This window comes from Condylura cristata, unplaced genomic scaffold, assembly GCF_000260355.1.
Source record: "Condylura cristata isolate star-nosed mole 26May11 unplaced genomic scaffold, ConCri1.0 scaffold00005, whole genome shotgun sequence".
Lineage (NCBI taxonomy): Eukaryota > Metazoa > Chordata > Mammalia > Eulipotyphla > Talpidae > Condylura > Condylura cristata.
Window position 1 is genome coordinate 5,112,234 of NW_004567106.1, and position 22,768 is coordinate 5,135,001.

Sequence of the window (22,768 nt, forward strand, 5' to 3'; positions counted from 1 at the left end):
AGACAGACTGGGGAGCAGAACAGGCAGATCGACAAAGTACACTGCTGAGGGGAGCAGCGGGCGGGTCAGGAATGCTCTGCCATACCATGTGGTCACCTCCGGGGCAGGCGAGGATCGAACTCATGCGGAAGTGGCTTAAGCTTCTTAGTGCTGTTGAGCCACCAGGGAGGGCCTGGAGTCATTCTTAACTATGGGAAGTGAAAAGGTCCTCAAAGGAAACAATCGATCCTTTTTCAGTGTTTCTGGCTAGGCCACTGTTCACAGTGTTACCACCTTAATCTCATCCTCCTCTTGTGGACTGCATGGAATCTTGCCCTCACATCTCTGTCTCTGACTCATGCTGTAGATCTCTTCATTCAAGTTCCAGCTTCACATCTATGTGGTCTGCTTAGGAACTTTCTTTAAATGCTCCAAGACTGTGCCTATTCTTTCAGGATTTTGACAGCCTGAAAATAAAAACTTGTAGAGATATAGTTGAGGGAAATTCATTTAACATTTAAATTTAGTTATCCATACTTATTTAAAATTATATGACGTGTTTTTCAGGGATTTTTTTCTCCAATTTCAAAAAATTTGTATCCAAAATATTTTTTAAATTTTTCTTTATTGAGGTCATGTTAATAATCTTGTTCCTATTTTGGAAGTATAGTGTCCTCCCTTGCAGTGATGTTACCACAGTGCCTCCACCACAGTCCATTCTACTCCTGCCCCACTCTATCACCTCTTACTCTTTCCTCCTGCTTCTGTATAGAACTGAATATCTCAGTTTTGTAGTATGCTTTCAAGGGCTAGTTTTTGAGTCTGACTTTATCTGATGATTTGTCTGGTTTCTCTGTATTTTACATATTAGTGATACTATCCAGTATTTGTCTTTCACCTTCTAATTTATTTTGCTCAACATAGTTCCTTTCAGCTCCACCCATTTGCTGCTAATGACAGGAGTTTATCTCTGTGACAGCTGGGTAGTATTCCATGTGATATGTACCACATCTTTTTTTTTTTTGTATTCATGATTTTATTTTCATATTTATTTATTTGACTTTTTTTTTTTTGGTATAATGTCTGCTTTCTCCCTTCAGGTATAATTCCTGTAAAATTCCCACCACCGAATCACCTGAGGAATGTCACCATAGATTCTTGTACTCTACCCTCTCCTGTTTTGATCCCTTTGCCTGCCCCATCCCTGCTGTATGTGTTAGATTTGTAGTTCGCCTGCTAATTTTGCTTCTTTTCCATCCCTTTTTGGTTTGCCCTGCATTCCTCCTATAAGTGAAACCATTTGATGTTTTTCTTTTTCCTTCTGACTTATTTCACTGAGCATGAGCACAATCCCTTCCTGCTCCATCAATGTTGCTATGAATGACATGAGTTTATCTTTTTTGATTGCTGAATAGTATTCCATTGTTTACATTCCATATCTTCTTGATCTAGTCATCTGTTTTTGAGCATTTACATTGTTTCCATGTCTTAGTTGTAAATAATGCTGAAATAGACATAGGCGTTCAGGTTTCCTTTCAAAATAATATTTTAAGGTCCTTTGGATAGATTCCTAAAAGTTTTGTTTGATCATATGGAAGATCCATTTTTAATAATTTGAGGGTCCACTACACAGCTTCCATAGTGGTTTGATCAGTTTATATTCCCAGCAATATAAAAGGGTTCTTTTTTCTCCACATACTCACCAGCACTAGTTGTTTCAGTTTTTTAATGTGGGCCTTTGTTGCTGGTTTGAGGTGATATCTCATTATGGTTTTGATTTCCACTTCCCTGATTATAAGTGATGTTGAGAATTTGTACCTATTGGTACAAATTTTCTGCATTTTCTCTTTAGAGAAGTGTCTTTTTGGCTCTTCACCCACTTTTTGACTGTGTGGTTTATTTTGACTTTGTTGAGTTGTGTAGTAGATTTTTGATATAAGTCCCTTATCTGTTGTATAGTGTACAAATATTTTTATTGAACTTCTGCTTGCATGGTATAATTTTATGTTGTTTATATACATACTCTTTATTCATCATAATTACAGATATTCCCATTTTACAGATGAGAAAGCTAAATATTGATTAAATCTCTCATCTAACATTGTAAAAATTATGAATGCTGAAGCTGGCGTTTAAAAACATTTCTGTTTTTATCCTGTAAACTCTGATGTCTTTATTCAGTTATTTGTCCAGACTGATATTGCATCAGTAGTTTAATGCATATTTTTCTTCCAGTCCTTTTTCTCTACCTTGAAATTGAAATTGATACTTTGTACCTTCTTCCCCTCTGATAGTGAAATATTTAATATACTGGACATGTGGCAATGAACATGTATTAAGTAGTAAATGTGTGAGATCTTGCATCAAACTGTTCATAGTTACTCAAAATGTTAGGTGGGTCATTCTGTAACTACTTGTTCTATCCAATTTTTCTGTAGTGTTCTTCCAGTCATCTGTTTCCTGATTGATCTTGTGACTAAGAATGAGGCTCCCTTTGTCCTTGATCTTAATGGGAGAGATTTGTGCTTCTCACCATCAAGTATTTACATATATATATATATGTAAATACTTGATATTTATCCATACATATATATGTATATATATAATGATGAATTCATTTTTTTATATTTAATCCTGTGACCTTTTGCAGTAACTTTAATATTCACATGCTGTTTTGAAATCTACCTTTTTCTCTTACCAGTATGAATAGAGCATATGTTCTTAAATCAACGGCCCTGCCCATGCTCCTCTAACTGAATGTTAGTTACTGGAGTGAACTTAGCCTACACTAGGTATGACATCCAGAGCCAGATGGACTCCTTCATTGCATAATTGAATTAGGAAAGTTATGAGGAATTGAGTTTATTGGGGTCTAAAGAACAGGTCATGGATTGCTATTTAAATTGTCTTAGGGAAACTCTGCAAATGATAAAATGAGCTCTACCTTATGCACAATATTGCCTGTGAAATTTCCGTCTCTCCTCTCCCATCTACCTGCTGCTTTACTTAGCCTCTCCAAATTTAGGTCCAAACACTTTTCCCTGTCTCAAACAATGTCAGGGGTTGCAAATAATCATTAGCTGCAAATAATCAATATGCTTCATGGTCCTGTAACCTAAAGCAGCAGTCTGGCTCACCAGGTTGCTGGCCTATGCTCCCAAGTAGTTACTGTTTCCAAACATACTGTGGCCAAATCTTATACACACATATAATAAAAGTATGTTTCTAATAGATAAAAGAAAAATAATGTGAAATCAGGACTACTCTAGGAATTAAGATTAAGTGGGAAAATTATAGCAATTTAAACTACACGACAAATTAAACAGGCTTAATAATGTATTAAACTTACTACACAATATTTCACTTTGAATCTCTATTTGGGACTTCAGTCATTCATTTTGTTAAAATTTGAAAGCACCAAATTCATTCATAAAGTTTAGTAGCACTGAAATAATATTTCTGCTTAGGCAGAATTTCTTGATAAATATCCCTGCTCTTCTTTTGTGTTTTGTTCTTTAGATGCAGACATTGGTTCGCTACTTATAATTGCTTGACCTTAAACAATTAATCTCTCTGTACTTTAGTTTTCCTGAATATAAAATGATAACCACTCTCTTGGGTATGGTTTTGAGAGCTCAGTGATGGTACATGTAAAGTGCTTAGATAGCTAGTCTCCTGTCTTTAGCGATGATGGAACTCATCCACTTCTGCTGTGTGGATGAGTGTGTGTCAGTATATTCCCTTCCTCAATTGTGTTCTGACCTCCTGAATATATGCTTGTTTCTTCATAGGGAGTACCCGATGCATCCCTACTTGCTCTTTTTTTTTAAGATTTATTTACACATACAGAACTGGAGTACAGGCCAGAGTTGTGTGTGTGTGTGTGTGTGTGTGTGTGTGTGTGTTGTGTGTGGGGGGGAGGGTGAGAGGATTCATCTGAGACAAAGTGGGGAGCAGAACAGGCAGATCGATGAAGAACACTGCTAAAGGGAGCAGTGGGCCGGTCAGGAGAGGTCTGCTGCGCCATATGGTCACCCCTTGGCCAGGGATCCAACTCCTGCTGCAGTGGCTGTGATAGCTTCATAGTGCTGCCTTTTAACTCATTGCACCATCAGGGAGGGCTCATCCCTTGCTCTTGATCAAGCTCTTGAAACTAACTAACTAAACAGGACTTTTGGGTTATTTTTTATGATGTCACTGGAATAATAACATGACTTCTCAAAGTAATTAGCTACTTAGATGGATCAGAAGGGTAAAACTGTAGCACCTAAAGAGTCCTCATTTTGAGACATAGGGAGTTTATACTGAGAGTAATGACTTAAACCCAGGTTCCTGATCAAGGGACCTAAAAATTAAAACTGAGAAGTATGTACTTACACAGAACCTCCCCCCTTCACCTCTCCCATGAATTTGCTTTACAACGTGTTTGAGATATTTTGAATTGAAAAATCTGTGTTTTCATTTGCCCAATGGCAGATAGCACACTCTAACTAAAGAACTATAATTTTTTTTGTTAACCTTTGTCAAACAAATTTCAGAATTTATATATGATAACAATATTAGACAATTCATATTTTAATAAATTTAACAATAAGCTTCTCTATCTTAATACCTTTATAAGACGTATATAGGACAGTGATTCCAAAAGGGCTAATTGTGAGCAAGCAGCATCAGTATCACTAAAACTTGTTAGGGATACATATTCTTAAGTTCCATCTCAGATCTACTGAATCAGAAACAGTCCCTCAGGTATTCCATGCACCCTAAAGTTCAAGAACCACTGCCTTAAGGAACTACATTCTAAGGGAGGTTATACTCTATGCCAAAAAATATTGGCTTGTTCACTAACAGATAAAGAAAAATTGAATGTGCTTTGGGTAAGGTATTTTAATTCGATATTATTCAAAAATATTTTAAAGAAAGCCTCTTTTTAATATATTTCATTGCTGTTAAAAGCACAGTTTTGCTAAATAATGATAATGAACGACTATATACCCGAGACATTTTTTTTTAAAGATTTATTTATTCATACAAAACTGGGGTACAGGCCAGAGATGCAGAGGGTGAGAGAATTCACCAGGAACAGAGTGGGGAACAGAACAGGCAGATCAACGAAGTACACTGCTGAGGGGAACAGCGGGCGGGTCAGGAGAGGTCTGCCGCAGGCAGGGATCGAACTCGTGCAGAAGTGGCTTAGGCTTCTTTTGCAGTGCATTAACCCGCTGTACCACCAGGGAGGGCCCACCAGAGACATTTTTATGGGGTGGAGTAGGGAATGGGATCAAAAAGGGGAGGGGGGAGGTGCACTGGACGATGGTGATGGCACACAGGCAATTTGGTGAAGGGAAGCCCATGGAGATTACAACTGAGATGGAAAATGTCTCAAAATGATGTAAAAATAAACTATTATATTATAAAAAATTATATATATATATATATATATAAATAAAGTACAGTTTTGCTAATTGGTTTTCCCCATCTCTTCTTTCCTCTTTGTACCTGAACTTGGTAGACGAATTGGATTTTATGTCAATACTTTCAAAAATGTCTCTAGCCTTGAGGCCAAATTTCATAAGGAAATTGCAGTGGTGAGTAACAATTATTATTTTGACTTATGTATTATAAAGTAAATAAACATTTGTTTTGGAAGTAAATGAAATTGCATAACTAGTATGCAAAGAATTCATTTTCTTATGTTTTCATTACTAATATATTCATAACTTTCTGTGGTGTTTCCACAATTGTTTATAGTGACCCAGTACATAGTTCTCTGTATTTTCTAAACATTTTAGGTTTGCAGTATACACAAATACTGTCATGAATCAGAGCCTGGTTGTCTTTTATTTCTTTTTCTCATTGTCACAATTTCACTGTCTTTATGGGTATCAGATTTTAAAGTTGGGTTTTCATACTTTAAGTTGAGGAAAAAAATCGGTTTTCAAATATTCAAATAAGTCAGCAGTACTGTTGTCCAGTAACATTTTTTTCACTAAGGTCATGTGTGACTTTATTATATCCTGGGAGTCCACATAATCAAAGATGAGTATTTGTTTTCTTCACTGAAAACAACTCTATTAATAAAAGTTGTAGTTTGTGTTTATGACCTTTCATTTTTTATGTAAATTTTAAATTGGACCATATGTAGAATTTTAAATATCCTAAGAGAGATCTCCCATACTCTTGAAGCATTCTTATTTTTCCAGTAACTCCTTTCTGGAGGCATTAGCCTGAATTGACATAAGAATGCCTTGCAGTTAATAGAAACGTGACCTCTGTTCCCTTAGCTTTGTCACAAGCTGTTTGAAGTGATGACAAAACTGGGTGACCAGCATGCTGACAAGGCCTTCACCATTCAAGGAGCGCCCAGGTAAACCACGCCTTTCAGAACCAAGCCAGTTCTATGTAGCTTGAATGCAATGCGTGTTGAAATGTCTGTAGTCTATACTAGCCTCTACTATTTTGCTCATATTATAAGACTCTGGAAAGAGCCTTTTCACCCTGAGGCTGACACCAGCCTCATTTCTGTGCTTAAAACATAAACCTTTAGTCTTCACGTTTACACACCATGGGTATTTTATTGCAGAATTGAAGATTATCCTCTCTGTGTTTCCCATGAGAGCTAACAAAAATAATATAAGTTGTAATTTATAATTTCTAGTCATGAACTTGTTACTTTTTTGGGTAAGAAAGGAATTCCCGGGTCCAAAGCAGTTAGTCCAGATACTCATTGTCATTGGTGCTGACATCTTTAAGAAGCCGTTTTGGGGAAAGGAAAGAGAGAGTAAGTGAGAGCGTCTTTCGTCTTAACTTGACCTTGCAAACACTGCATAGTTTTGCTTTAATTTCACATTGTTGTTTTGAGTATACCAATAAAATCTCTCAACACCCAATGATCTGTGGGCGAATTATATACAGGGGCTTGCTACCAGCTTTTCCTGTGATTTTGGAATTCCTTTTATTCCATCCTTAGGTGTATGTAGTCAAGAAACACAGGTTATTGAGACTTTAGCTGGAAGTCTGAAGACCCAGCTTTCAGATTTATGACTATAATTAACATGCTTTTCCTTGTTTAAATACAATAACCTCTGTGGTTGAAGATCTCAGTTTCTTAAATCAATAATTAAAAAATGGTGATATTGAACTAACTGGCTTCTATGGCAAGGTGCAGGCCTGACAGTTCTCTAATTGTAGCATCAATCAGTATACACTCATATGCACAATTTTACAAGACACATTTACACACACATGCACCAACATCTCCTGCATTAGTGTTGGGATCCCCCTCACGATAGCTAATTTTCTTCATTGCTGTTCTTTGGATTAGCTGTTCTTGTAGACTCTGCTATTACTGTCAGACTAAGTGACTAATAAGTATATATTCTGTTTCCTAAAAGACACCTAAAGGAAAACATGAAAGGTACAGAAATATGGTTTCCAATGCAGTCATGTTAATAGGGCGTTAGGAAGAAAGAGTGAGTGATAGCAAGAATGTCAACATGCATTTGGTGTTTTAGAAATAAAGTGAATGAAAAAATTCAGGCTTGCTTCCTTTATAGAGAGATGGAAGGAATATAAGTACACCTAAAAATTTAAGGTGGATCCATGGATACTTAACCAACATGCCTTTCATTTTCTTAACATTCCTCTTCAGAACGAGCTAGTGAGCGAGTCCAGTGGATTCTCTATTGGACATAAATGGAGGCTGTGCCTCTTGAAAAAGGCCATGATTTGTTGGTGTGTTCTCTCTTAACGGCCTATTTTCTCGACCCTTGAATATGTAGACCATGTTTTTGTGGATGTGTTCATTTATCTTGCGGTACAGACCATTAATCTGTAGACTGTAGAAATTCTTAGTAGGCTGTACCTTGACTCCCTGACGTTGCATTTGAGTTGTTCACAGACATCTCTTCCGGTGCCAGCAACATGATGGGTTCCAAGCAAATACTGAATCTTGTCCACATAATTTGCACTTTTCAAGGTGTCTAAATTGAATCATTGTTATATAAGGTATAGGAAGAGGAACAATGAGTTGATTTCTGGATCTGATCAGAAAGTACTCCTACAGAATCTTAACACTCTCTTAGGACACCTTTTAATATCTAGTTTATAATTTTCATGGTAGGCTTTTCTTCAGATTATGACTTAGTGAGGTTACTTTATAAATCAAGAGCGAAATTAGTTCCATTAATTCAACTGATATTTGAAAGTTCTTGTAAATTCTCCTTAATAATAGTAAAAAGAACAGGAATTTTGCATTAATAGGCCTGAATTCAGAGTTACTAACCTCTTTGTGCCCCACTTATCTGTTTAGTGGAAAAAATAATGCGTGGGGATTGTTTTGATGGGAGGTAATACTTGAATTACGGTCTGGCACCCCAGTGGACAGTAGATGATACCAAATGTCACATCTGAGAATAGTGATCAGAATTAGCAGAAGGGAGATAGATCACAAGCCTGTGATGCCTCAGGAATTCTCTGGGATGGAGACTCCTGGTAAATAACTACTGTTCCTTAAAAGGACGCTTGCTTGCTCTCTTTTCCTCTAGCGATTCGGGTCCCCTCCGCATCGCAAAGACACCGTCACCACCAGAAGAGGCTTCGCCCATCCCGAGCCCGACAGCTAGTCCCAACCACACACTGGCACCTGCCTCCCCTGCACCTGTGCGGCCTAGGTCTCCTTCACAGGTAGGAAGAAGTCAAATACATTGGGAGGGACTGGAAGAACTTGTGGTGAGATGCTTCTATCGGGCTAATCCCTTGCTGCTGTGCCATTAATGGAGTTTCTAGTTGGGGGGAGTGAGTCTTCAGGTGCTGTGTTGGTCACTAAGGAATCAACTCGTTTTTCTTATTTGGATGTTTGTGTTTTCTCACTTACCCTGTGCTTGAGTATATCCAGACTTCACCACAACCTCAGCTCCCTCAGGCAATCATGTTCTCCTCTGTCACATGTCAGAATTCCTTTCTTTCAAGGTTCCCTTTGAGCCTACATTCTCCCAGAAACCTCCAGCATCTGGCATGTTAGATTACACTGCTCAAGAGGGGCCAAGAAAATCTGTTATGTTGATATCATTTTACATCCCTTTATATTGCACATAGTGTATTGCATGATACACCATGCAACAAAAGTGTATGGAACAAATATTTGAAAGAAATGGTAAAGGAAGTAGGTGAAATTGGACTGAAAGTAGGTGAAATTTCTACTGGAAAACTTGAAATCTCCAGTCCAGTTCACACTTTCATGTATATGGATTGAAACTAAAGAAAGTAGAAGGAATGATATGTAAGAGAATGATAGAATACTGGAGTGGAAAGTAAAATGTATGATAACTGATTTCAGCATAAGGCTGCTTGGTTTTAATTTTAAAACTTGGGAATTTATTTCTTAAGTGAAAAATCATTTTCAGTTTACTTCCAAAAACATAGCACTTTAGTTTAATAACTTTAAAGGGTGGGTACCAGCCCCTTGGCCCTGTGTATGGCACTTTTGCTAATGTGCATAGAGTCTCCAGCTCTTCAGTTTTTCTCACCTGACCCTTGCACATCAGCACTCAAGAATTCCTAGAAGACAGCATTCTTCACCTCAAGTACATAGGGCAGGTTTTGAAATACTGTTTTATTCAACATTGTCTCATTATTACATTGATGAGAAAAAAGCAATCCCCGCTGATGAAGAACAATTTGGCATGAGTCATTTCCCTTGAATTTCCAGTTTCCAAAAACCCATTGACAGCATTAAGCAAAAACTCACTGAATTTCCATAGGGAGATTGAATTTCAGTTATGATCAGTCTTTTTGCTGCTAGCTCTGCTCACATGATGTTTCTGCACGTCTCATGCATCATCTTTGAATGAACTGCTGTTTGTGCTTCATAGACGAGGAAAGGGCCTCCTGTTCCACCTCTGCCTAAAGTCACCCCAACAAAGGAACTAAAGCAGGAGAACATCATCAACTTCTTTGAGGACAACTTTGTTCCGGAAATCAGTGTGACAACACCTTCTCAGGTGAGTGACTGGCACAGGGCTGGCACATCGACCAAGTGCTGTAGCACATGTAGTCTCAGGGGAAGGCCTGATGCCAGCGAGACATGTTAAAGCCAGCACTCTGCCTGCAGTTGTCTCCCAGCTTTGGATAAATTGATTGTTGTCATATATAAAGTATTCTCAAGTGGGAGGTGTCCAGTATTTGAAAATGCTTATAATTATTGCTAAGAGTAGAACACGCCTGTGAAACAATGAAGAGTTCAAAATGGAGGATTTGAATTATCACTTCAATCTTAGCACTCTGCATAGCCACCAATGAACTTAGGGTATTTTTGTTTGTTTGTTTTCTTACAGTGTGTTAAGGTGTTTGTAGTACTGGGGCAAGCAGGCACAGGTGGACAGGTAGGGGTGTGTGTGGGGGAGGCGGGGGGATTGCTAGGAGGCTTGGCAGGCCAGCAGCCTCCCAGGCCCCTGCAAATCTCTATTCTCTTCTCTGGTGTTCTCTCTCCCTCTCTCTCTCCCCGCTCTCTCATCAGCTCTTGGTCTTGCCTTTTCTGTATTATGCTGTATTACACTCGTACCCACTCCTGCTGCTGCTGTTAACCCTGCCTCTGAGCTCAGATGTGTACACTCACATATGCACATACACCCAGGCTCCAGGTGTCCACAATCAGCACGTGTACCCCGCACCCTCATTCCCAAGCACCTTCTGCATCACTGCAAGCAAGGCTACAGGTGATAGCCACAGAGGCTAGTGGCTTGACAAGCCTGATTAATTCATTTACCTTACAGTGTTGTGTATCAATTTTGTGTCAAAAAATTTAGGTTACATTTTGATAATACTCCTGCCTTTTCTACTTAACTTTATTGGGCAGTTTTTATGTCATAATTTTCTTTTCCAAAAGGTTTAAATAGAGCATCATATGGATATTTTAACCTCTTTTTAGAGCCACCAATTTTTCTGTTTTGTCACCTACACTTTGGTGAATATAAACATGTACCAATCATGTTTGCAATTTCTAGGTCTTTTATATTCATTATTTTTTTATTAGTAGTTGGTAGGAACATGAAATTTAAAAGAGGAATAATTTTAATTTTTTTGCCCTTTAACAAGGTGTGGGAAAATAAAAGGATGAATAATTAACATTATGCGCAACATCCCACTTACCATCTCATCTTGTTAATCATAACAGAAACAATGTTTTAATGATAGGAAGCTCAGAAATAAAACTTCAGGAGCAATGCAGTCACAAATTAGAATTTGTCATCCCTTTTGAGATCATTCATCAACAGATACAGTGCTTTTAGCTATTGTTTTTCTGGTGCATGAAATGTTGGATTTGGTAAGCTAAGGAGGGTTTGAAATGTGATTTAGTAGCTCCTTTGAGGATGGGACTGCATACTATCAGTGCATATACAACATAACAAATTATGTCTGTGATACACAGATGCCTCCAGGGGTAATCATAAAACCAGTTGATCTTACCTAGGCATCTGCCAGCTACCCTGGCACCGAGTTTGAGCATTGTCATTTCCAAGATGTGCATTCTCTTTATAGTTGCCCACAACTCAGTTTCATTCTCTCTCCTTTTCTCCCCACCCCCGCTTTTTTTTGCTACATTTATTTTCAAATTCAGTGTTGTAGAATGATAGTACCCTTACTCAAGTTGCTTTCACCTGCACCTGTAGAAAGTCCAGAATGAGGTTCCCTGCATACTTAGCCAAGGATATCTCCATTTAGCTGTTGAGGCAGGTGAAATCGAGTAAACATGACTTGTGGGCTAGTTCTGATCAAAGATGGGATTCAAACATGGGTTTTTTCTTTTTAAAATGCTTGTTATTTACAGTTGCTGGCTCATAGGAAAGGGCCCTTTGTGGCAGGGGAGGAAAAGAATCAAAACGCCTTTTAAAATACAAAGACCAGAAGAGGTTCCTGAGGACATCTGAGAGCGTTAACTTTTGCTGAAGTTGTGGAGAGAGTGGGAAATGTTAAGAGTTGGTGAGGAGGCTGGGGAGCATCCTTCTAAAGGGAACCATCACTAGCTGCATACTTTGGTGACAGAATTCCCTGATAATGCCACTTGTCAGCTTAGCTAGTCTTTTTGTGTGAGGCTAAGGCTGTTGGGAATAGGGGGGTCCTCTCTGCACCTGCCTTTGTAACTGTGTATCATACTCATTGTTCTCCCAGATGACTTTGTATGAACTAAACCCCAGTGGCCCTGCTTGAGTGTAACTTGGGGGTACAGCCTCATTTATATGACTTTCTCTTAATCCAATAAAGGGACAGTGCAGAGTTTCCTATCTTTTTTTTTTTTTTTTAATGTGAGAACCAATGTGTCTCTAGCAGTTAGACCAAATTATGACTTGAAGCTTTCCTGTTGTTTCAGTGGCTGTTAGCCTCATGGTATGATGTTCAGAGAGAGAGAGACAGAGAGAGAGAGACAGAGAGAGAGAGAGACAGAGAGAGGGAGAGAGAGGGAGGGAGAGGGAGAGGCAAGGATTGTGTTTCAGCCTACTTTCATGATTATCGAATGATAAAATCTCATTTGAGGCCCTCTCTGGTGGCACAGCAGGTTAAAGCACAGCACTAAGAAGCTAAAGCCACTTGTGCATGAGTCTGATCCCCGCCTCCCCCGGAGGTGACCACATGGTGTGGCAGACCTCTCCTGACCCGCCCGCTGCTCCCCTCAGCAGTGTACTTCGTCGATCTGCCTGTTCTGCTCCCCACTCTGTCTCTGGTGAAGCCTCTGGCCACCCGTGAGCCTCTGGCCTGCACCCCAGTTCAGTAAGCACAAATAAGTAAATCTTTAAAAAAAATCTCATTTGATTTAAAAAACATTTATAGATATTACCTTTTCCTGAAGTTTCTTGACAATTTCCTCTGTTCCTTGTTTCTCTGTAGCTATGGTTAGAGCCATTTTGTGTCACTTCAGACTTTTGAGACCCAGTGGGTACTTTCTGATGCAGCAGATTTGGGAAAGGGGGTCCAGAATCTGTATTTTCAATCATCCCCAATTGGAGATGATGGCCTGGGATGCCCTTGTGTGAACCTCTATTTTAAAACAGTATTTCTTCCTGGTAAAATCAGTGCCCATGAACAAAGTACCACAGTGAAGTGACATCTGTTTTCCAGGGAAATGACCCAGTCTGTCAAGTATATATATTTTTACAAGGCAACCCAATTGTATTCAATTATTATTATTAAAAGGGACTTACAATAAGATTCAACTGCAGTCACACACAAAAAAGTTAATAATGGGTTTATTTACAAGAGAAAAAGAAAATGAATCACACAGGGAAAGAGAGAGAGAGAAGTTGATTAATGCAGTCTACCAGTTCCACTGACCTGGAACCCCAATAGCATTTTGAGAGCTGATGAAAAGCCGAGAAACAAGCCAGGAGCCACGAGGCTAAGAGACTCCCAAAGCCCTCTTGTCCAGTGTTATATCCAAACATTGCTGCTTAATCCCCCCTCAAGTCCCAGCTTGCTTCCCTTTGGTGGTGTTGGGATTTCTAGTTCCAGAGTCTGGGTGGCAGCAAAGTCCACAAAAACCTGTATCTGTAGAGTTCCTTCAGGACATACTTTCCCACTTACAGCATGACTTCAGTTATGACTACCTCATTCATAACTAGTTTGACTTCAAACATTCCATATTTAGAACTGTTGAACATGTTCATGTGTGCTTTTAGTATTAGATGTGTTGATCAGATTTTATATCAAACTACATATTAAGTAAATGGACTCTCGTTTGGATAATGTTTTTGGACATGTGCAAATGAGAAAGAATAAAAAATAGGAATCCAAGAGAAGATGAAAGGCCAGCTTCAAGGAAGCAGAATATTGAAAACAGGAAGACTGATATGTATCTTAAAAGATTTTCTAACCAGATATATCTATAATATTGTGTGGTTCATTTAAATTTTATTTTAATATTAAATATTTAGTTATTTTACATTGGCAGGTTTATCTCTAATTCACTGTTCTTATTATGTGCTGATGAAGGAAGAAAAACATTTGTATTAATTAATCCTATACAACTAGAAGCTCAAGATATGATGACTAGAATCTTCCTTCTCTCTGACAAATTTGGGTGGTGTTTCCTACATCCAACCTCCTTACAGAGGTAATTCTCTCCTGCGCGTGTCCTGGGATTGGAAACAAGACCTAGAGAGCCCTCTACTGGCCCACAGCTTCCGTACATCACACCATCATCCCTGTGAAATAGCCTTTCTGCGTACAGACACAGGAGATGTCTGAGCCAAAGTTTCCTTTGGTTTTTCTGGTTCTGTGTTTACAAAAATGGATGTGCCAGAGGCAGACTCATCCTTTCTGGAGAGTGATTTGACATGTTTGACTTCTGAATGTGTTTTAACTAATCTGTAAGTTGAAATATATTACGTGATAGGCTTATAAAAATGCCCATAAGTTTATATTAAAAGAAGTAAAATCTAAAAACTATAATTCTATTTCTCAGCAAAACTCACTCTTAATGAATTTGTATAATGCCACATATTTTTCATTTAACAATTACTGAAATTTCTAATTTTATAAATTGGACCTTTTTTAATCAGTTTTATAATTTGTGATTTTTTAAATATCAGCATACTGGATATTTCTGTTTCAATTTAATTATATGTCACTTTAAATAGTATCAAAAGTAGAAGACTATTATAAGGATGTGCCACAGCAGGTTTTACCACTGTCCTCTCATTAGAGTATTTTCAGTTATTTTATCAACCATGTTTATTGATATATGATTGATATCCTGCATATATTTCAGGAACATAGTTGGTAAGTTTTGGGTAGACTCAAGATAATGGCTAATTCTGCCGCCCCCCAAGATTGCTTTGCTCTGTAATCTATCCTGTTCTTCCCCACATAACACCCCTTCTCCAAAAAACACTTATCTTCCATCACCCTACATTAGTTTGCATTCCCTAGAATTCTCTCTGACTAGAATCATATGGTAGGTACCCTGTTGGTTTATCTTTTTATACTCAGAAGAATTATTATGAAAACATAGTTATTTGAAAAACCAGTTTAGTTATGATAGATTGATCCATAATACAGTTATCTTGTGCTCTCAGTAACTCTCATCCTCCTTGGCCCATGGTTTTTGCTTTTCATGATAGAGAGAAAAACAAAAAAGAAAAATAGGAACATTAAACCTGCAAGAACATTTCTTCTGTTCACCAAAATTTATGAACTAAACACTACAGGTAATCACCCCCAAGTGAAAAGATAAGGAAGTAAACTCCATCTATCGTGAGGTCAGACATAGGAATGATATGTAAATTATTTAATATATGAGAAGAACGGTACCTTCATGGAAACTTAAAAATTCTAGCAGAAGACACTGAGTGAAACATATAACAGAAAATGATTATGAGTGGTAATATTTTCCTAGAGGCTATTTGCCCCTATTGTGGTTTCCAAATCCAGAATCCTTTCTTAGAAGCATATTCATGGTTGCTTCTTTTAGACTTCTGATAGTAAGAGTACCTAAGATCAGACTCCCAAAAAGATTAAGAAAGTTGGGGCCACATAAATAGCAAACTCTAGTGATGGTGCAGTTATAAGGAATGGGAAAAGATTTTTTTTGTGGATGTGAAGAGTTGTGTGTTAGGGGGAAATATACATCCTGTGTTTCACCATGTAAGGAGAGAATTGTGAACACTTACAACTTTTTATTTAGGAACACTACTACCTTGCAACCTACCCTTTGCTCTTTTTGTAACTCTATCAAATTATTCTTTGATAGCAGTAACTTAAATGATTCCTCTCAAGATTAAGGGAGGAAAACCTAATAGAAGCTGAGTCTGATGAAGCCACCCTCACAATTTTGAAGATAGTCAAATGGATATTATGGATATTTGATGAGAATAATGTTATGCAGATGTTACACAGCCATAGATACACATCATCACTGATAATAATAAAAATATTCACTTCCATTTCTATTTGTGCATCTCCTAGGTATTATTTACAGTGCACTTATTGTCCTTAATAGGCATAGAAATTTTCCTAGGTCTTACTACTCTTTAGTATGAAGAAATGAAGGCTTGAAGAAGCAGAATTCATTCCCTAGTGGAAACAACTGCCAAATGGCAGAATTGGGGTAAAAACTGAGATTTATATTAAAATCTAATCACAACGCATTATAATCTAATGCCTCTTTTCATCCTTGAGCTCTAAATTCCCATTTAAGCTCCTTTAAGGGATCCATTAAGCTCATACGAAACTATTAGACATAATTTGTTCAGCCTACATTTTAATGGAGAACCTGCATAATGTCAGAAATTCCTCTACAGACCTCTGGTCTCTTTCTGAGAGATGTGGGACCAGCTCTCTGCAGCAGCCTGGAAACACTGGAGTCAGAGGTATCTGACTATGATCCTGTTTTAGCAATGTGGCTGCTGGGGGGCCCAGAGTAATCAGTAACCCTATTCAGCTCATCCCCTTCACTCCAAATAGGGACATGATGCCATCTGCCTCTTGAGTTTTTGTAGCGATTATACAGTGCAGAAAAATGCTGTTTGAGGAATTTAGCAAATTGCTTTATATGCAATGATAGTGCTATCGTTGGACCGCAGGTATGTGCACTTACGTGAATTAATGTTCTTAAAGCAAAGTTTCTAGAACAGTGTCTTTGCACATTCTAAGTATAATGTATTTGCAAAATTTTCAAAATATAATTTGCTCCACCATAAAAGTTGGTGAAAACACAACTCATGAAGATTTTAAATAGAGGCCAAGAGAAAGAATTTAAATAGAGGCCATGGGAATCAGTGTTGTGATTGTGAATATTTTAGACAGTTATCTATTTTTTTTAAATTTATTTATGCATACAGAATTGGGATACAGACCAGAGGTACAGGGGCGGTGAGAGGATTCACCAGAGACAGAGTGGGGAGCAGAACAGGCAGATTGATGAAGTACACTGCTGAGGGGGTGGGTCAGGAGAGGTCTGCCGTGCCATGTGGGATCACCTCCAGGGCTGGCGGGTATTGAACTCATGTGGAATTGGCTTTAGCGTCTTAGTGCTGTGCTTTAACCTGCTGCACCACCAGGGAGGGCCCTAGACAGAATTATCTTAAAAGAACATGACCCTGATGAAATTTGAAAAGTATGTATGAGGAGCACTTACACTGAAAAGTTATAACAATAGCTTCGTGAGTTCCTTCTGAGTATTGATATAATAAATATCTTTTATGCTCACAAGCTTTTTGTATACTAGTAAGTTTTATTTTTCACATTATATGTGTATGGCAAACATTAATTAAAATAACTCCTGTTCCTTAAAATCTTTCTCTAAACATCTCTATTCTTATTATATGACACTTGGTCTATTTTGTGACCTTTCAATTTGTAGATAACAGATATTCAACATTGAACCCTATGACAGATACCAGATATAATTAAATCCCAGTTGTTTTCACTATGGTAGAGTTGTATAGACTTTTTTTTTTTTTTTTTTTCAGTTCTGCTCTGTTGTTTCATTTGAGCCTAGATTAGGCCTATTTTAAGGCCATGTTGTCTTCCTATATCATACTACCACTGTAAATGAAGAAATTGTAATTTTAATATTATAAATTTTTCATTGTTATCATAACAGACCTTTTTTAAAGATTTGTTTTTATTTATTTATGCATATAAGACCTGGGGTATAGAGAAGAGGTATGGGAGGTAAGAGGATTCACCAGAGCGAGGAGAACAGGTAGATCTACTGAAATACACTGCTAAGGGGAGCAGCAGGTGAGACAGGAGAGGTCTGCTGTGCCATATGGGTTAGCTCCTTGGTTGGGCATCAAACTCAGGCTGCAGTGGCAGGTGATAGCTTAATGTGGGAAGACTTAACCTCTTGTACCACCAGGGAGGCCCAAGTTCCATCCCATGTTTTATTTGACTTTCATTTTCATTCAAGAATGTTACTAAGTTGGATCTCCTTGTACAGCAAATACTGGAGTACTTGGTACTTTGCATCTTCCTTCTTCCTCCTTCTACCCGTTTCCTCTCAGATACAGTTGAGAAATTAAGAGTGTGCCCGTCACATGGTAAATAAGGGATAGAATACCTCTGAGTGGTTGGGGTTACTATGAATATGGCACCACACAGAAACTAAAATTTAAATTTAATTTCCCAGAGGAACATCACAGCTGTGGGTTATCATAACAGGTCCATATTTTGACCCAATTCTTTTTTGAGATTTCTGAGCTCTAAGATTCCTTGGATCTTGGTGGCATACGGATCCATCTCTTGAAAAATCTTTTTGTTAACTAGTCTTGGAACAGGAACAGTGCCCTGGGCCATGTTTCCAGGTATCTTGGCTAGAGTTACTTAAGTATTTCCTCTCATAGCATTTGGCTAGTGACTCTTGGAGAATGTGAGGACTCATCTAATGTAAAGTATCCAAGCACAGTTTAAGACTCAGATGATATTAGAGAATTACATCTGAGTTGTTTCATAATACTATCAGAGTCAAGCTAATGCATGCTTTGTTTTGTTTTAATAGAATGAAGTCCCTGAAGCAAAGAAGGAGGAAACTTTGTTGGATCTGGACTTTGACCCTTTCAAACCTGAGGTTGCCCCTGTGGGTTCTGCTGGGGCGACCCACTCACCCATGTCTCAGGTATCAAGTAGCTTTTTTTGACTTTGGTGGGGGGTTACATTTCATAAACATGAGTAAGCTCTATAAGAGAACATCAGTATTTTAGTGACACCTCTTCCTTTCAAGTACCTATTTACTTTTCATTTGGGGTGACAAGTATTTCCAAATCTCCCCATGCTACTGATTTTCCCTATTGTTGAGCCTGGATGACCATACATTCCTGTTTGCTCAGGAATCATCAATCTCAGAGTAATAATTTATCATGCCCCCCGAGTACTCAGAAATGTCTGGTTTTGGATAATACTTTTTATGAATTCCCAAAGTAAAACTCTTCCTTTTGGCTTTGGGTTTACTCTTCTTACTATTTTCTCTAGTTTCTCTCCTTATACTTTGCAAAATAAGGCCTCTTTGAAGTAATAAGAGTATATCCCAACAGGCACATTTTTCAGCCTCAGTAGTTCTGACTTTGATGATGTCCCCGCCATTCACATTGTGGATTCCCATATGCGATCTTGATTGTGACTTTATGCTGAATTAGTCCTTTCTGTCCATGCTCATCCAAGCTCATACCTCAACTCTCAACAATTTCCCACTTCAATACCTATTCAATTCTTATATAATAACATTGTATGAATGTATAGCATGCTCTGTGGTGGTGTTGAATTGAATGGTTGGTAATTTCTCTGGAATATAGTTATTTTACATCTATCTATATTCATGGAAGGAAGTTAAGTTTGGCTAAATAAAAATTACTTACACCAGTATTTTGGATATGATTGAGACGTCACATTTGAATTTGGGAACATCTAAAGGTGGTAGAATATGCCAAGATTCATGAATCTGTATTGTAACACTTAGCTTAAGAATTAAGACCATGCTCAATTTCCTGGTCTTGAAGTCTTGATAACCTTAAAGTAAACCACTAGGACACAGTCAGCAAAATATGAATCTCTGTAAATGAAGCTGTGCCTTTGACCCATGCTTCATTCTAGACAGTGAGTGACTTTCTAGAGACCTCACTGTTGTAATACAAGAATGATAGCAACCTGTGATAACACTTATACAGGAAGTTAAGTAGATCAGGCATTAGTCTTAAAGTTACTTTGAAGAATATAAGGTTACTTTCTTGGTGAATATTTCAGAAAACTCTTAAGTTCTCTTTTAGAAGCATCATTGTGTGCATTTGATTATAAAAGACTCCAAAAAGTCATGCAATTAAAAGAAAAAAACCTGCTTAGGTTTATTTAACATAGTTTCCCATATTTGTCTGACCACAGGAATCAAGTGAACCTTTATTAACATTTATTTGACTGTTCTTTTTGGAAGTGCTATTTTAATCATGAGAATTCTGCTTTGGTGGCCAAGAATAGCAGAAAACTAATATACATCTAATTGAGGATACTTCCTTCTCAGAGCTTTCTTGTTGTAAAAACAGCAGAATTCATTATACTTCCTCTAATTTGCTCTCCCATGTTTGTTACTTTGGTTTGAAGGAAATTTCCATAGTGGATATTGTGCTAGAAGGGGTTGAGATTTCACAACATTTCTATTGCAAGTTAGAGAAACCACTTTTACACAATGCATGATTAAATTGACCTATAAATCATGAAACTGTGTGAATTTATGACTAAGAGTTTCTTTCAGAATATAAAAAATATGACCTTGGTTAAATCTTCAAAAATCTTAGTTCTGAAGGCAGTGCACTACTGCAGTTAGAGAAAGCTGTGCGTGCCACTCTTCCTCCCTCGAGCCATGTAATAAACTGCTCGGCTGTCCCCGTGGCTGTAATTGAGACACCTCACTGCAGAGTCGCCCTGCAATCCAGCTCTAATCACATCTCACCTCTTTGCTCAGAAGAAAAGTCTTAGGTAGAGATAACAAAAAGCCTGGCCACATTAGATTTCTACAGACCTTTTTTTCCCCTTCTCTCAGGTCACTCCCTTACCTATTGCCTGACTCTGTTTTAAATTGATGTTCTTGCTACTAGCAGAACATCTCATCTTGTGATCTCTGCAGTGTCCACATAAGCTAACACGTTTTTTTTTCCTGCTCCTGAGAATTGGTAAACGCAAGGATGATGTTTCATGTTGCAGCCTTCCTCTGGTGAAAATGCAGTGTTGTCTACATTATGCAGGAAAGTGTAGTAGGTTTTAGGGGTTTAAGAGGCTGTGAAGCATGAAAACATAAGCCATCTGGATAATTGGCAAGCATATATTAAATCCAGAGGCAATAGTGTGCACATAGTGGGTGCTCTCCCTGGCACTGTTCTACTCTGCTTTCTTCGTCACTCCAGAGGAGCCCAGGAGAATGCAGGGCAGTGGGGTCAGAGCAGGCAGGACCATGTGATGTCCAGCAAAACTACAGGGCCCTCATCCAATAGCAGAGACTCCAAAAGAGACTGCTGTAATCCCATCTGGATACTGTCATATTCTTAGGCTGGGATTCCAGATTCTCTAGTTTACTGTTCATATTTATGATTTAAAACAGTATGTAAAGATTGAGTCTAGCCACAAAAATGGGGTCAGAAAAGGATGTGGCTTTAGCATGAATTCTCAGTCACACTGCAAGTAAGAAGAGGAGGTCTCCCCACTTCCTACACTCATTGTCAGTCATTTGAAACATCTGGATTTATTCTTTAGGATCAGTAAGCTTTATAGTATTAAGTGCAATTCATCCTTTCATCTTATATGTTTCCTGCTAGTTTGCATGATTACCATTTAATTGAGCTATATGTAACTCAAAATATTGAACTGCTTTTCTGCAGTCTTTTATCATTGACCTGCTCATATGGCTTCCTCTTCATTATGGGAGGCCTGGGAACCCCTATTAGTAGTAATTAGGTTGTGATGAACTTTAATATTTGGGCACCTGTTTACTTTTTAATTGTGTGTGTATATATAACAATAAATCCATTCATTGTCTTGCACATATATTTGTCCACTGATGTAAGGCTGTCCTGTCAAATACTCGAAGCACTTGACACAGGTGGCATTTTAATTTCAAATTAAGGTATTTAAACTTGCACATCTTAGTAGTAGCATGTTATCAGCTGCTCAGTAGCCATATGTACAGTGGCTACCCTACCGGACTTCAAAGATGCGAATCCTCTCACCCAAGACAATTCAGTTAATTAGTGCAGCTGTACTAAATGATTCCAAAATGTTAATCATATTATTTCAAGAACTTTTATCACCAAAGCATGTTTTCACTTAATTAGGATTTATATACTAAAAGTACTTGGTTTGTTTGCTTTCAGACATTGCCCTGGGACCTGTGGACGGTAAGAGTACTAAGAATTCGGTCTGATTCCCAGGAAATTGTGAAAAAGTGGACCCATACATTCTCAACACTGTTGCAGTCCCCTAGAACAGCCATCAAACCTTGACAGTTCCAGGCATTATCAGCTTCCAAAACAGTGGTGAGGGGGCACATCAGAGCATCATGCTCCTGGATGCACGAGGATTTGGTGTTGACATGCACACTTGTTACTGCTTTTAAGTAGACTATAAGAAAAGCATGTATGAGCAGATGTAAGGCGGAGGTTGCTGTGCAGGAAACCATTTTCTCATTATTTAGTGAAAGTTTATTAATAAGGATTTGATCTGTGGAGTTAAACTGCCCTGGATTTAAGTCCAGAATCTGTTTCTTATAAAAATATGACTTTGAGCAATTTCTGAAACTATCTTAGCTTCACTTTTTATCATGTAAAATAACGATAATGATACTTTGGTGGATTGAGGACTAAAGGAGATAATAATAGTAGAGTCTAATCCAGTGGCAGATACATATCAATAAAAGACAGATGTTACTACTGATGTCATTTTCTCAGCTAATGCTGAGTGCGGGGGTGAATACTTGCAGAATTTATTTGAATACTTTAGAATTTAGAGTTGGGAAGAAACACAAACAGCTTTGTGGTAGCAGCATCTGTGCTGTGAAATTAGGAGATTGAATACACCCATATAAGTCTCAGTCTTTGGGGCAGAGCGTCGGTCTTCTCAGTAACAAAAGTGCCCTAAGCTTGATCTTAAAAACCCATCTTGGGTTTCCAGCTTTGCCGTTTTTTTTTTTTTCTCAGTATGACAATAACAGGAGATTTTAATAGATCTTTTTTTTTTAAATATTTATTTATTTATTTGTACAGAACTGGGGTACAGGCCAGAGATGCGGAGGGTGAGAGGATTCACCAGAGACAGAGTG

At 38.1% G+C, this 22,768-nt stretch overlaps 1 protein-coding gene across 1 annotated transcript in view; it reads left to right on the plus strand.

Annotated features, from left to right (window-relative positions):
- LOC101619122 (amphiphysin) overlaps positions 1-22,768 on the plus strand; it is a 187,549-nt gene that overhangs the window by 130,412 nt on the left and 34,369 nt on the right. Inside the window, exons 8-13 of the mRNA XM_004676661.2 lie at positions 5,492-5,567; positions 6,264-6,346; positions 8,526-8,664; positions 9,852-9,980; positions 18,473-18,589; positions 21,825-21,848. Of these exons, the coding sequence (XP_004676718.1) occupies positions 5,492-5,567; positions 6,264-6,346; positions 8,526-8,664; positions 9,852-9,980; positions 18,473-18,589; positions 21,825-21,848 (568 nt within the window). The remainder of the gene's footprint in view (positions 1-5,491; positions 5,568-6,263; positions 6,347-8,525; positions 8,665-9,851; positions 9,981-18,472; positions 18,590-21,824; positions 21,849-22,768) is intronic.